At 44.6% G+C, this 15,057-nt stretch overlaps 1 protein-coding gene across 3 annotated transcripts in view; it reads left to right on the top strand.

Moving 5' to 3' along the window:
* The first annotated feature begins 2,171 nt into the window (after nucleotides 1-2,171).
* Adcy8 (adenylate cyclase 8) overlaps nucleotides 2,172-15,057 on the top strand; it is a 289,342-nt gene continuing 276,456 nt past the window's right edge. For 2 of the 3 annotated variants that reach the window (XM_029569544.1, XM_008845491.1), the window contains exon 1: nucleotides 3,205-5,465. In XM_029569544.1, coding sequence (XP_029425404.1) covers nucleotides 4,509-5,465 — 957 coding nt within the window. In that variant the 5' untranslated portion in view covers nucleotides 3,205-4,508. Of the gene's footprint in view, nucleotides 5,466-15,057 lie in introns of all 3 variants that reach the window. The other variant, XM_008845490.2, reaches the window with a different exon arrangement.

The following is a 15,057-nucleotide window of genomic DNA, read 5'->3' as shown; positions in this document are numbered from 1 at the left end:
ATATATATATTTGACATTTTCACTTCTATCAGTTCTATTTAAATTAGTCATTATTGATCACAGAACTTTTATTAAGCACACGCTTGTGAGATTTATAGCATCCAAATGCAACCAACTGTGACATTCCAGGCAAGGTGTTTAATTATAAGAACCCTCAGTATGCAGTACTCTACTCAGCAAAATGGTAATCCTTCCAACAGACAAGGAAGGGTCTGATTCACAGAATTGCTGCGATAGTTAAGCAAGATATTTATGACAGATCTTAGGGAGGAGCTTGGCAGCTGATAGGAGGTGGAAAATATGTTATTCAACTTTATTATCTCTAAGCCAAGGGACAAGAAAACGAGTCCAACCTCCATTCAAGGACAACTGTTTTCTCGATGAGAAGATACAAAAGTGTAGATATGACAGAATGCAGGATCTCCAGTCTCTGTAGCAGGGACCACACTAATGGGCACAGAAAAGAGTAATGAATAGCATAAAAGGACCTCTTTAATGTTCACGGATGTCAGAAAAGCCTTCATGCAGAGACAACACTGCTCAGACTTTGATAAGGTGTGCAGTGTTTTACGAAGGAAAGTGGGCCAGGTAGTCCAAGAGGGGGAAAGAGTCAACCCCCAAAAAACACCTAGTTGTCAAAATAGTGTGCCTGGATCACAGTAGAACCCTGCTTTAGTAATGTGCAGGGAGTAAACAATGGCATGCTGCAAGTCCCATCCTGGCCTCAACACAGTGGGTTGGCATGTCTTGTTTTAAGTGATAAATCATTTGGAGGTTGGCAGACTCCAAAAAGTATAATGTTTATGTGGAGTCAAAGTTGTCATTCAAGAACAGAATGCTTTGGGGGCTGAATGGCACCATGTTGCCCCAACAAGAACACTTGAATCTCCTTGAGTCATCCGGGTCTTTCTTTATGACAGTCTATAATATTCCTTTAGGAAAGAAAAGGTCAATGGGGCAGATGTGAGGTTTTCTACCCCTTGTATTTGATCTATCTTCTGACTTCATGAAATTCTTGGAGCATTTCCCTGTAACAAGCTGTGCTCATTCATTGGCCTGAGCCACTTTATCTGATAGGGCCTAGGCTCCCCCTCCTTGTCCTGCCTCCTTTTGCTGCTGAATAAATCAACCTGGGACAAGTCCAGGTGGGAGAAAGATTTTTATAGGAAAGTTCCACATACCTCAAGCCGCCATGATCCCTGCTGAATCCTTGGGCCCCAAGGAGAAAGAAGTGAGAAACGAGAGACAGTGTCTCACATCCAGATTTTGCCTCAGGTCACTGGTGCTGGCGACCTGAGGTCCTGCTCGCTGGCAGAGCAAAGACACAATTCCCCTGTACATCAGAGCTAGGAGGCTGCAGGAGCCAGCTCTTCACTCTCTACCCTCTCAGCTTCAAAACAATGGACCCATTAGCCACTTCAGAGTTTCAGGAGGTCTGGAGAGGCCAGAGTCCAAGAATCAGAAAAGGAGACACAAACAGCTGTACCTGGGCTGGTTTTATTAAGGCCTGGATAACAAAACGCCACTTTTTGAGGTGCTTTGACCTTAACTTCTAGCCCACTGGGGTCGACCAGCCACCCTGGGAAGTCCTTAAAGTTAACAAATTAATACAGAGTTTTAAAATAGAATCCACCTCCTTTCTTTTTAAAATCCAACGCTTAAGTCCTGTATCTCAATCTTTAGATAGATGACAGATTAGATATAGATAGAGAGAGAGAGAGATGATAGATGATAGACAGACAGATAGATAGATAGATAGATAGATAGATAGATAGATAGATAGATAGATAGATAGATAGATAGATAGATAGATAGATAGATAGATAGATAGATAGATAGATAGATAGATAGATAGATAGATAGATAGATAGATAGATAGATAGATAGATAGATAGATAGATAGATAGATAGATAGATAGATAGATAGATAGATAGATAGATAGATAGATAGATAGATAGATAGATAGATAGATAGATAGATAGATAGATAGATAGATAGATAGATAGATAGATAGATAGATAGATAGATAGATAGATAGATAGATAGATAGATAGATGATAGATGGATGGATATCCATCCACTGTGGAATGTAAGCATAGAAGGCCAGAATTAAAAGAATCTCTTATAGACTGCCAGAACTCCAGAAAATCTGTTGATTAGGAATGGGGGAAGGTTCTTGCACATTTTTCCTCTTCCTTCTGGGATGCTCTGTGCAACGCAAGTGACCTGTAAAGCTAGGAAAAGAGTGTCAAAACGTGTTTCTGGGACACAGCTGCTACAAATAATCCTGAGGATGGTTTCGGTGGAGAGGGGGAGGGGCATGGGCACCCGCAGCGAAAGCTCAGAATAGAAAGGAGTTTCTCCCAGCTTGAGGAAGCGAAAACGCCTTCTCAAGTGGGGGACAGAGGGGGCGCTCGGCGAGGCGTTTATTTGGGTTTTCTTGGGACGCAATGGGAGTCGCAAAAGCGCCCAGAGCCTGACGTCATTGGCCATCAGCTGACTGTTCTGGGCCCCGGCTTCACTGGCAGCAGCCGCAATCGCGGTGGCGGAGGTGATGGCCACCTGCAGCCGCGTTCTGGACTGTGCCCCGCAGACTCAGCATCCAAGGACCCAGCTCCGCGCGACGTTGGCGCATGGACCACTGCGTGGCAACTTAGTCTACCGCGAGCGCCACTGGGGTTTTGTGCGGCGGTGTCTGGGTAGGCGGGAAACCCGCGGTCCAGGTGGTCCCTGGCAGTGCTTTTCCCGGAGCCTTTCTGTGCAACCCTACTGTAAGCCGAGATACACCTAGTGTCCAAAACCAGCAGAGGACGCCCCCATTTTCATGCCCTGCGCCCTCCACCCCGGGACCTGTGGAGTAAAGAGACTCCAGCAGAAGCTGTCCACCTCTATGATTGCGGTTTCTTGGGGGGCATTTTGGTTTTAGCCTGAAAGTTAGAGTTGAAAAACAAATCACGACCGGCTGGGGAAAACAGAAAGGAGCCCCTCTACTGTGTGGCTCTGGGCTCCAGGAGTCAGTGGGCAAAGCGGCCTACGAGTCCTGGCTCTGCACCTGCCAAGGACCAGAGCCAGGGCCGAGAAAAGCACAGAGGAGGAACGGCGGGAGCGGCCAGGTGGAGCGCTCCACCACAGCGCACAGCCGGGACCGGCCGGACTTGCGTGAGGCCGCCTTCAGGACCTGCGCATCCCCGCCAGATCTGGGTGTCGGGTCCCAGCCGCCACCCCCACCGCACTCTTCTTCGCGGGTTCCGGGGGCGTGGCTTGGCGCGGGGGCGGGTTTAAGTCGCCGCGGGTGTCTGACTGCTCTGACAGGTCTCCAAATTCCTCCCCGGGTCTGGGTCCTGCGGCGCCTTTGCGAGCGCGGAGGTGGCACGCCGCGCCTCCCGAGACCCGGAGGCATCTCTTCGGATTCCTAGCGGCCTGGGGCCCTCTCCTCCTTCCAACCTGTCTGGGGCCGCAGCACCCGCCAAGTCTCCATTCTCAGGCTCTGGAATCCGCGCCAGGGGCTTCTGTCCTTACTCAGAGCTGTGGGCTTCACTATTCTTTACCGGCTTCTTCTAGGTACAGGCAGGCCCAATGGACTCCAAAGAGCGAAGTGAAGGGCATGGGAACTGGGTGCTGCAACCCCTCAGAATCACTGCTGGCAGCGGTGACCTCGTCCTTTAGCCGAGGCTGGGACCCTGGGGCTAGTGCCCCAGCGCCATCCTCCCTAAGGAATGCTCCTGTCCAGAATCCGTGCGGCGCTGTCAGTATTCGCTCTGGAAGTGGCGACAGCCAGGAAGAAACCGAGGAGAGAGCTTAAACACACCTCCAAATTAACTGTTTGGTGACTTGTTAGCGCGGAGGCTACCACCTCTCCAGTCCTCCCGCGGGGCGCCCTGCCACCTCACCGTCACCCACTCGTCCTGTCTCATCGCTCCCGCCTCCAGCTCCGCCCCGGCTCCCCATCCCGGCGCAATGGAGTTATCCGAAGGGCGATGATTCCAGCCACAGCTGGTAACTTAGCACCCATCGTGGCCACCGGTCACCCCTGGCCAGCCCTTCTGCAGCCACCTAGCCGTGGGCGTCCGGAGCCCAGTGCCGCAGTCAGGACCCGCCCGACGCGCAGCGGAAGATCGGCGCCTGGGCGCCTCTTGGAGAGCAAAGGCTGCGCCAAGACGCTGAGCCCAGAGCCAGCCGCTGAGCCTGAGCCTGGGAAGCCAGGGCACCTCGGCTTTTGCGGACAAATAGCCACCACCACGCCACTGCGTACCCAAGCTGCGCTGATTGGCGGGAGGGTGACTTGTGTGGACGCTGGAGTCCGCTGCGATCCACCAGGAGTCCTTTGCTCCCTGGCGCACTATGACCTGACCTGTGGGGGTCCCTGCCCAGGGTTTCTGCTATCTAGCAGCCTAGCAAAGAAGAGAGTGCCGCCAGGCTCCTAGCAGGCCGCCTTCGGGTCTTTAGGAAGCCCCCACCCCCAACTGCCTCCACCAGTTTCTGCGCCTCCCTCGCTGCGGACCCTGCCATGGAGCTCTCGGATGTGCGCTGCCTTAGCGGCAGCGAGGAACTCTACACCATTCACCCGACGCCCCCGGCCGGCGACGGCGGGAGCGGTTCTCGGCCGCAAAGGTTGCTGTGGCAGACGGCGGTGCGGCACATCACCGAGCAGCGCTTCATCCTTGGGCACCGGGGCGGCGGCGGCGGGAGCGGGGGCTCACGCAAAACCTCTAACCCTGCCGGCAGCGGGCCCAACCACCACGCGCCGCAGCTGTCTGGCGACTCGGCGCTGCCCCTCTATTCTCTGGGCCCGGGGGAGAGAGCGCACAACACCGGCAGCACGAAAGTCTTCCCGGAACGCAGCGGGAGCGGCAGTGGCAGTGGCAGCGGAGGCGGGGGCGATCTGGGCTTCCTGCACCTTGACTGTGCCCCGAGCAACTCAGATTTCTTCCTTAATGGGGGCTACAGCTACCGAGGGGTTATTTTCCCCACCCTGCGCAACTCGTTCAAGTCTCGGGATCTGGAGCGTCTCTACCAGCGCTATTTCCTGGGTCAGAGGCGCAAATCTGAGGTGGTGATGAACGTGCTGGATGTGCTAACCAAACTCACGCTCTTGGTCCTCCACTTGAGCCTAGCCTCGGCCCCAATGGACCCGCTCAAGGGCATCTTGCTGGGCTTCTTCACTGGCATCGAGGTGGTGATCTGCGCACTCGTGGTGGTCAGGAAGGACACCACCTCGCATACCTACCTGCAATACAGCGGCGTGGTCACTTGGGTGGCTATGACCACCCAGATCCTGGCAGCCGGCCTTGGCTATGGGCTTTTGGGAGATGGCATAGGCTATGTACTCTTTACGCTCTTCGCCACCTACAGCATGCTTCCGCTGCCGCTCACCTGGGCCATCCTAGCCGGCCTGGGCACTTCGCTGCTACAAGTGATCCTCCAACTGGTCATCCCCCGACTGCCGGTCTTTTCCATCAACCAGGTAGCTCCTGCTTCCCTTGTCTTTCCCTCCCCACTCCCCCCTGGGTTATTTAGAAAAAGCTTCCATAGAGCCGGAACTGCTCACTCCGAAGCCCCCGCCCCCCCAACCTAGCATTCTACTTTGCACCTAGGAGGCTTTGGTTGTCAGCGGGATGGTTTGTCTCTTTGGAACTAGCCGAACAAAATGACCTCTAAAAGTTTCTACTAACTTTATATTTCCATTCTGACTTGTAATCCTCCTCAGACATCAGCTGGAAAAGCCTCTCTCTCTCTCTCTCTCTCTCTCTCTCTCTCTCTCTCTCTCTCTCTCTCTCCCAGAGTCTGCAGGCTCTGGAGTAGGAGCCAGGACAGAAGTGGGAACACTCCTAGATTTAGAAGGTGGCACTTTTAACTCACAGCAGGTTGCTGTAAGAAACTGTGAGATTCAGTCTTGGGTTTCTGTGCAGCTCAGTTGTAGGTGGATCCAACCTTTGCTAAGCATGGAATTGCCAGAGCTGGGGTACCTACAAATGTTCTTTCTCATCCTTCGCAATCCTATGACAGAGGTTTTATTAGGGACATTTTAATGCCTTTGGGGATCTACTCTGGTTTCTCCTCTCACTGCCCAGTCTCAGCCCTCTGATCAGTCAGTCTCGGGAACTGAAGGATGGAAGGCTATTGGTAAAGAATTCAGTTTGGATGAATTGGAAAAGGGCATTTTTATGTAGGTGGATTGAAATATCGAGCTGGAGTCTCCTCTGCTCCTTTCCATTCTCCCCATTCCTATCCCCTTTTCTCATTAAATATGGATGTGCTTGTGTGAACAAAGTTCATGTTGTCTATGGCTGGGAAGGTAGACAAAGAAGCTATTGTTTAAGTTCACTAAAGCCAATAGATAATTAATGACCTGACACTTTGTTTACCAAATATCTGCTACATGGAAATGGGAGTGAGCTTAGGGGCTTCTCAGTAAGGAAGTTAACATATCAACAGAACTGATTTAGAGAGGAAGCCACTGTGACCAGGAGCCCTTGTGTATGGGCCTGCTCTGTCCTCAGCTTCTGTCTACTCTTGCTGTGTCAGAACCTTAAAACTCTTCTGCCTTGTGGTCCAGTTTGAGTATAGATGGTTCTTAGAATAGACACCACCACTGGAAATAACTGGTGATTTATAGATAACTGGCACCATTAGAGTGCTTTACCCATCATCAGTTTCTGGGGTTTGGCTGGATTTGGAATCCTGTCTCATCTCTGCTGGCTCTATGTCCATTTGATTGGGCTACTTATCTGGTTGACTGCTTTTACAGTGCTTTTTGAAGTATCTCCTCCAGATATAGCAAAGAATATATAAAATATGTGTCTGCGATCATCAGGCATAAAATGGGGTGATAAGAAACTAAGAGCTCAGCAGCTGAACTTCTCAAAAAAGCACTAGTGAATATATCCTCCAAATCATCACAGCGTTTAATATTTGACCCACAACAAAGTTTCAATTAAGGAAGAGGGAATTATAGTCTTTGCCTGTGATTGTATATTACACATGTATTAACGTGCATCTCAAATGCTGTGCATAGTTGATCTGAATCCCTATTTATGGACATCTACTTTCTTCCAAGTACCCTCATTCTTTTACATACTGTCATTATTATATTTAGATGTCAACAAATCTTTTCTTTCTTCTTTAGTTCTTCCCCTTCCCCTCTCATCCCCATCTTTCTCCTGCTCCTCTCCTTCTTTGTTTTGAAAACCTAACTCATTCTAAGTTTTTTTCACAAGCAATCATAGGTGTCTGATGTGTACAGCAAATTCCACTTATTATAACCCTCTGCGTTTAAACAGTAGCCTTTCTTGGTGCACATTACTAAAAGATTTCATCAAGTATGTTGGAGTAGTATTTAGAATAACACATCTTAAGTGTCAAACTATAAATATCTTCAAAGCTCTAATTATAGACATATTTATCTTGCCAAATGAATTCAGAAAGTAAATTCTGGCTCCACATTAGTTTTAGACTCTACTCAAATACTCCCAGATGGGAGATTAAAAATAGTACCCAATGTCTTCCCACTCCCATCCTATCATAAACAGCTCCCCACTGGGAAAACCAAGGCCCTCTGCATGTAATCCAAATGCATTCTGCTTTCAGTTGGGGACAGGTTATGGATTTAGCAGGGTTTAAAAGGCTGAGTCACCTTTCCCAAGACTGGCGAACAACCTGGACCAGAGTCCAGGCGCTGAAGATCCTTTAAACACTTTCCTTTGGCGCCCCCTAGGGGTGGAAACTTTTTTCCTAGATCCTGCAAATGAAATGGGGAGCTAATCTCTTTTCCAACACTGATTTTTTAAAACAAGAAATACCACTTAATTTTCCCAGTTTAACAGTCTGTAAGGCACACTTAAAACCTGATGATGACCTCTCAGTGCAGCTACAGTGAAATCCTAGCCTTTCTTCATTTGCCTCATCTCCTTCGCGCGTGGCTGCTTCTCTCCACTCATCTTTCCTCCTCTGCTTTTCCTCAGACCCTGAATTCTCCACCCATCTGTCTTCCTGTTATCTCAAGCTCTTTCTTACATCTGAGTCTTCACTCCTGCATCCGAAGAGCACGTTCCCCCGAGTCTTCATATGACCAGCACATTCCACTTGTTCCTGATTCTTTGGGTCTCTGGTGTATGACTTTTTAGTTTCTTCAGAGCATGTGTATGAAATTATCTTAAATTTTCATTTATTGTGTCTCTCCCTGAAGCCTCCATGCTCACAGAACACAAACACTAAATATGCAAGGGATTGCCTTCCTATTTACCACTTTATCCTTAGCACCTAGACAAATGCCAGGCATAGAGTTAGCACCCAACAAATTCACCATACAAATGAGATTGTTCATTACGTGTGTTCATCACAAGGGTAATAGTATAAGATATATACATATATATCCCCAAAGTCTGTGTTTATGAAAGAAATATCCACTCATGCACATCAGTACATACAGATAGACACAACTGAGTTGTGTACAAAGCAGGCTCTTATCCATAAACACTTTTAGGAGAAATTAAAGCACAAAGCATGGTATTTATATAATATTTCACATGTAACTAAGAGCCTTAGGTGTTAATACACCTAATGAGGACAAGTAGGTGATATCATCCTTCATTTTAATTTCAAGGAAGAAAGTATAAATTCTTAGAAACAAGGGGCCACTCTGAAAATCAGGAACAAACAGGGGTAAGGGCAGACTTCATACTTGGGCTCCAATTCTAACCATTCTTCAGCAACCTTTTAAGGGAATCCTAAAAACCTTTCACCAGACTAAAATGTCCAAAGGGAAAGAGTACCTGTTTCACTATTAAAGCGGGTAGTAGACTGTTCAGCACCTGAATGAACGTTTAATAAAAATCCAGAAGGAAGTTAAGAAAAAAATGGCAGAATGGCATAGGTTCTTTGTAATGAATTCATCATTCTGCTCAGCTGGATTCAAATTTGTCAACCAAAGGCCGTGAATCCTTTACATGAATCTTAATTCCCTTTAAGAGGGCAAATCAGGTTGAACTTAGCATTTTCAAGAATCATGGGACTGAAATGAGAATGTAGAGTCGACATACCTTGCCAGCTGCTTCACTTTACTGCAAATGTCATCTTCAAAAGTAATAAATGAGCCAATGATTGCCTTCCCTTAACCCAAACTACAAGCATCTGTCTGTTTCTACATTTGCTGTCCCAAAGGAAATTACAGCTGTGTCTTGAAAGGGCAATCATCATACTTCAAATCCCTGCAGACCCTCTACATGAAGAGACAAAGCCCCTTGTGAGTTTGTATCACAACCTGCCTCCTACTGTGGATAGAACATATAACCTAAAAGAGCCTACTTAGGGAGATCCTCCTCCGCAAAGAAATGCCTTCTATTTTTCTACTCACTTAACAAATCAAGTCATTGCCTCCACACCCCACACATATACAAAGAGACTATTGTCCACGGAAGATGTATCACCTACATATTTTCTGAGCCCAGTAACGTTGGAAATGCTGAGTGAACTTCATGAGGTGTGAAGCCCAGTTGGAACGGCTCCTTTTATTTCACCCCTACAGAGCTCAACTGTAGATAGCATGAGAGCTGATCTTAATCCTCTCTTGGGAAGCTTCACTAAATTTAAGTCCATTTCATAAATGTGATTCAAATCAATGACACTAGGAATGTCATGTTCAGACATTCTCTAGAAATTGATATTTTTCCCAATTGTTTATCTTGCCAGTTCAATTTGTTCTTTGGCAAATTCGTTATAAGATGACATTATACACATAAATAAAATAGTAATAATAACGTATGTTTACTAGGTTCTTTCACAGGGTACAGACGTTCCAAGCACTGTTGCTAAACTTAGCATTTTACTCTGTTTTAATTGCTGATGACAATAATACAAGCTACCTAACATTTGAAACTCATCTTGTTCTCCTTCAGCTCATTAGTGATAGGATGGTAGAAATCATTTAGTTATTGGAAAATTGAGAGCAGTAATATTTAACTAGAAAGACTGCCGCCTTGTGCTTCCCTCTTGGGGGTTCTAAAATGTTATAGCTAGTAGCTAATTAGTCATCTGTGCCTCTTGTTGAAGCAGATAAGCAGAACTGTCATAGTAGAAGTGATTTCTCCAAGATAGCTCTATGAGCAAAGGCAGACAGGCCTACAAATCCAAGTTAATCAGTGTTCAAGGTCATGCTGTCAGACTGGAATTTCTTTCTGTCTTATTCACAGCCCATCAAATAGCAGAGACTAGAGCCAGAAAAACTATTAAATATCAATTCTTAAATTTGACCAATAAGAAGAAGCATTTAGCCTACTATTGGTCCTATAAACAGTTCTTTAGGAGAACATGCAGTTGTATCAGATAAATGTGTATGGTATAAGCAACTGGGGTTTAGGAGAGAAACAGACCTTGTGTGTGGCTTAAATATGCATTTATGGTCACTTAAATGAAAGACTGACTTCAGAGTAAAAGTAAAGCCAGGATAATGGGATTATAGAACCTCTTTCCTCATTTATATAATTTAAACTTAAGTGCATATTATATGTTCTCTGTCTAAGGCTCTTTGTAGCTAAATCAAATCAAATAAGGGGATTCTATGACTACTTAATGTACAATAAATGGCATGTAATTTAAATCACCCCCAATTTGGTAGTTGGTATCAAGGTAAACACTCACTTCAGAACACACAAATACCCATTAAATTAGTATGGCCGGGCTCCGATTTAATGTACCTTACTAGTTATTGTATGCAGTTCTAAAACCCTGAATGCCTCCATTTCTATACGTTTTTTTTTTTTCAGAAAATTCATATAGGCTTTAAAAATAATTGCAACCTCCCAGCATGTCTGAGAAAAATGCCTTTCAAAAGTAGAGCTGGGTGTCAGCCTTCCCAGGAGGCTCCTCTGAATGCTGGGAATGGAGAGACTCCTTTTCTTTCTTGTGACAAACACAAAGCTGTCCTTTATATTCTTTCTTTTCTCTTTCTTCTTTTCCTATTTTATATGGCTGTAGTGGTGGAGAACAGTCTTTGTAAAGGATTTGTAATGATACTGAAATGATCAGTTAAGTCATTCTAGCCCTGGTCTGTGGGCATCTTTGCCTGGAAGTTGCAAATAGGCTTGGTGCCTGTATATTTAGGGAGAGTTGTAAGCTGATTGTGTGGTGTATGCTTTGCAAGATTAAATTATGAATTTGTTTTCCTTCATATCCGGTTATATCACCTGACTGACATCAGTGGGCCAGAGCATAATTAGATTAGAACTGGGAGGATCTGGGGGGAACTCGGATTCCGGAGCAGCTGCTGCAATGTCGTACTAAGTAGGACGAATGCATTAGTCATATTTACACTTTGATGATTGATGGCATTTCAAGAGCTCACCAAAAAGAAGTTAAACCAAGCATAAGAAGAAAAGATTACCCAAACACATACACACATACATGCATACACATAGATGCTCATATACACACCAACACACATATACACATGCATACCTACACACATGCACATGCACAGTACATGCACACACATTTATATATACACATACATACATACAAACACACACATAGACACACAGAATTTTTCCCAAATTAATTGCTGTTAGCAACATGTAAACAGAGGACACTGCTACAATCATTTGATGTGACATTTCACTGTTGTCTAAATATTTCTGAGAATGCTAATTTATTCACTTCACAAGTTGGTCTGTTTGAGTTGATCGTATATGTATTTATTTCCAGAATATAGAAGGCACTTGCAGTATTCATCTCAAACTTTTCCTCTCACCAGCAAATGGCTACAATGTTGTTTCTCAGAAAGACCAGTAGGCCGGGAATATGCAGTTGGGCAATATATCAATTCACTTGACAGATTGTTTCTGAAGCATGCTCACGGTTCTTTTTCTAGAACTGATGTAACAGCCTAAAGCCAACAGTTATTGAAAATTGAAGAATGTGACACATAAATTTGAACCTCAGTTAGCCAGATAATGGGTTATATAAATAATATCTTCCCCCAGGATTTTCTTAGAGACAGAGTACAGGAATGCTGCTTTTGTTAGCTACCCGGAGCCCGGGAAGTCAGTGTAATTGGCCCTGAGCTTCCCCAGCAAATGTAATTGGATTTACACACTCAAATTATATCATGTGAGTTTTGTTTATGAAAGACTATTTTAGGAAGTCAGGTCACTTAAGCAACACTTCAGAAGACAGCTTTCCTCACTGCAAGATTTTTCAGACAGCCCTGTGGGATAGAGGAAGAATGCAGAGTGGATTAATTAACCATGGAGACACCAGGCATTCTGTGGGAGGCCCAGCAACACCCTAGTCAGAATGAAAGCCATTTTCCTAGCAAATGTCTCCATGGGATTACCAACCCACCTATGAACTGAGTTTTCATAACTTGTTAAATCAACCTCCATTTGTTGTTTTTCTTCAATATCTCTGCATTGAACTTTGAGTGGATGCCTGTGATTTGAATTTCTTTACTAAATTATACATTTTGTATGTATACAAAATCTTAAATATCTATTAGTTCCAAGAATTTCTATCTCTTTCACTGCATTGCCTTCCTTATATGTCTAAGTTCTGGTGTTACAAATTGTAAAATGTTGATAAAGCACAAACGTCCCCTGACTAGGGGCTGGAGAGATGGCTCAGCAGTTAAGAGCACTGACTGCACTTGCTGAGGGATCAGGGTTCGAAATCCCAGCACCAACATGGCAGCTAACAACTACCTGTAACTCCAGTTCCAGGGTAGTCTCACACTCTCTTCTGGCCTCCACAGGCATTGCACAACATGGGGCACTTATATACATTTAGGCAGTTCATTCTACACACAAAATAAAAAACAACAAATAAATACTAAAAAAAAAAAAAAAACTCCCCTGACTCAGGAAATACTTAAGCCATATATGGTAAAGATATAAACTAGATGTGAAAAGAAACTACATTAATATTTTGGGGTTTCTTTTAAAATAAATGGATTGTTAAGACTGCCATTTATATGTCTACATGATGTAAAGATTTACCTGAAACCAAAACTTGTAAGCACATTATTTTAAATGCAACACATTCTTATCCTGTGACAGCTGCTTTTCCAGTTGACTGGAGTAAGCCATTTCAGAATCTCTCTCTCTCACCACCCCCATAAGATTGTGTGGTGAGGGGCTGGAGAGATGGCTCAGCGGTTAAGAGCACTGACTGCTCTTGCAGAGGACCCGTGTTCAATTCCCAGCAGCCACATGGCAGCTACAAACTGTCTTTAACTCCAGTTCCAGGGGAATCCGAAGCCCTCTTCTGACTTTCGTGGCATTGCATGGGTGCACTCACATACATGCAGGCAATACACTCATACACATAAAATAAAAATAATAAGTAAAATATTTTTTTAAAAAACATTGTGTGGTGAATGGACAGGATTTTTTATAGAGTAGTAAACAATAGTCATTGCATAATCAATGTATATGTATCTTTTCAACTTAGAGCATAAATAATGCAGCATTTAAAATTTAATGCAACAGGACTGGAAAAATATAGGAAACATACTGCTGGCATTCTTGAGATAGAAGGGAGACAGGCAGAATGGTGTATGTCCCCAAATATTGGGGGTTTTGCCATAACAAAGAGGCTGGTTATTTATGTGTCTCTTTTTTTTCTTTTTTTTTAATTTTTAATAACTACATGATTAGAAGAAGCATTTCATTACAGCTTTTAACATATTCAGTAACACACTCCAGAGCAAGAGTACATCTCTTTCACAAGTGGCTGTAAGTTTCTGGGTTCATAGTTGAATCAATACAGTTATACAATATTGAACTCAGTATAAGCCCTGTAAGACATAAAATTGAATGAGTTTTTAACCTTTAAAAAAGATCTCCATTTCGTTTTAGACTATATTGTTCCTTGCAGAAAGACTCATTGTTTTTGCTACTAACACTAAGATGTTGGCGCATGCATCCCTAATATTTATGTATCTGATTATCACTAGTCATAATTGGTTGCACTTGGATCCTTGGCGCCTGCGTATGTCTACTAAGTCATCGGGTAGATTTCAATGTTAATGTTTATCACCTCTATTAATTAACATGACATAAATTTCCATGCTTCCTCCTCAAACATAATACATTTTTTAAAACTGTTGATTTTTTTTGTGTGTGTGTATCACACAGAACATCCCAAACCATCTTATTCAACTATACAACCACTTCTCAGATAGTACTCTCCCATAGCCTCCCTCCCCCAACTAGAGCCCTTTTACTCTGTTATCTCTACTACTATCTACTGTGTTGTTGGCTCCCCCAGCCCTTACAAACTACTTGCCCTTCTGATGAATCTAGTCAGCCTATCTAGAGGACTTTGTTTTGGGAGGGTCAGCTGTTCCTCATCTAGCAGCAATCAGTTGTCAATATTCCTTTAGATAAGATTGGCTGTTCATTTTCCCAGTTCTATGCTGGGTTACTATCTGGGAGTCCCTTGGGCCACCCTGGCCAACAACCCAAAAGAAGGTATCTCCTATCTGGCATTGTTTCTTCTTATGTAGCCTTTAGCTATGCATATGGACTCTTAAAAATTATACTGGCCCCTTTAATCTTTGGTTATATTTTCATTTTGGGTGTTTAGGGCCATACAGTTGGCCCAGATAAACCAATTTATTTTTACTCTTAAAATCATTTGAGGATCTGTTCCTCAGGGGTCACATGGGCTTGGGAGGAGCCCCTGGCTCCTTCCGTTTACCAGTTCCACCTATGTGAAGATAAGTCAAAGGTCCTGCTCGACCATGGCTGGCTTCACTTGGAAGCATGGAGGAAATACTTCCTCTGTGTTGACTCTCCTCTTTGTAGACTAGACACTGGTTCAAGTCCATCTGGTGGGGTCTCCTCAGCCTCCTTTGTCAGTAGGTTGTTGGAGTAATATGGCTCCCTCTGGTTTTTAAAACTAGCTAGGCATTATTTATCTCTCACATTGTCTCACCCCTCCATCATGGTTTCCCCAATTAAGGTACCCCATTTTCCCCCTTTCTCCCTTGATAATACCCTTCTACAGTCCTACCTCTCTTGAGCTCCTTCTTTTTCTTAGGTTCCTTGTATACCCTTCCCTCC

Source organism: Nannospalax galili, unplaced genomic scaffold (assembly GCF_000622305.1).
Source record: "Nannospalax galili isolate Female #2095 unplaced genomic scaffold, S.galili_v1.0 scaffold380, whole genome shotgun sequence".
Taxonomy (NCBI): Eukaryota; Metazoa; Chordata; class Mammalia; order Rodentia; family Spalacidae; genus Nannospalax; species Nannospalax galili.
Note: the sequence above shows the minus strand (reverse complement) of the source record. Positions and strands in the feature narration are given on the sequence as shown.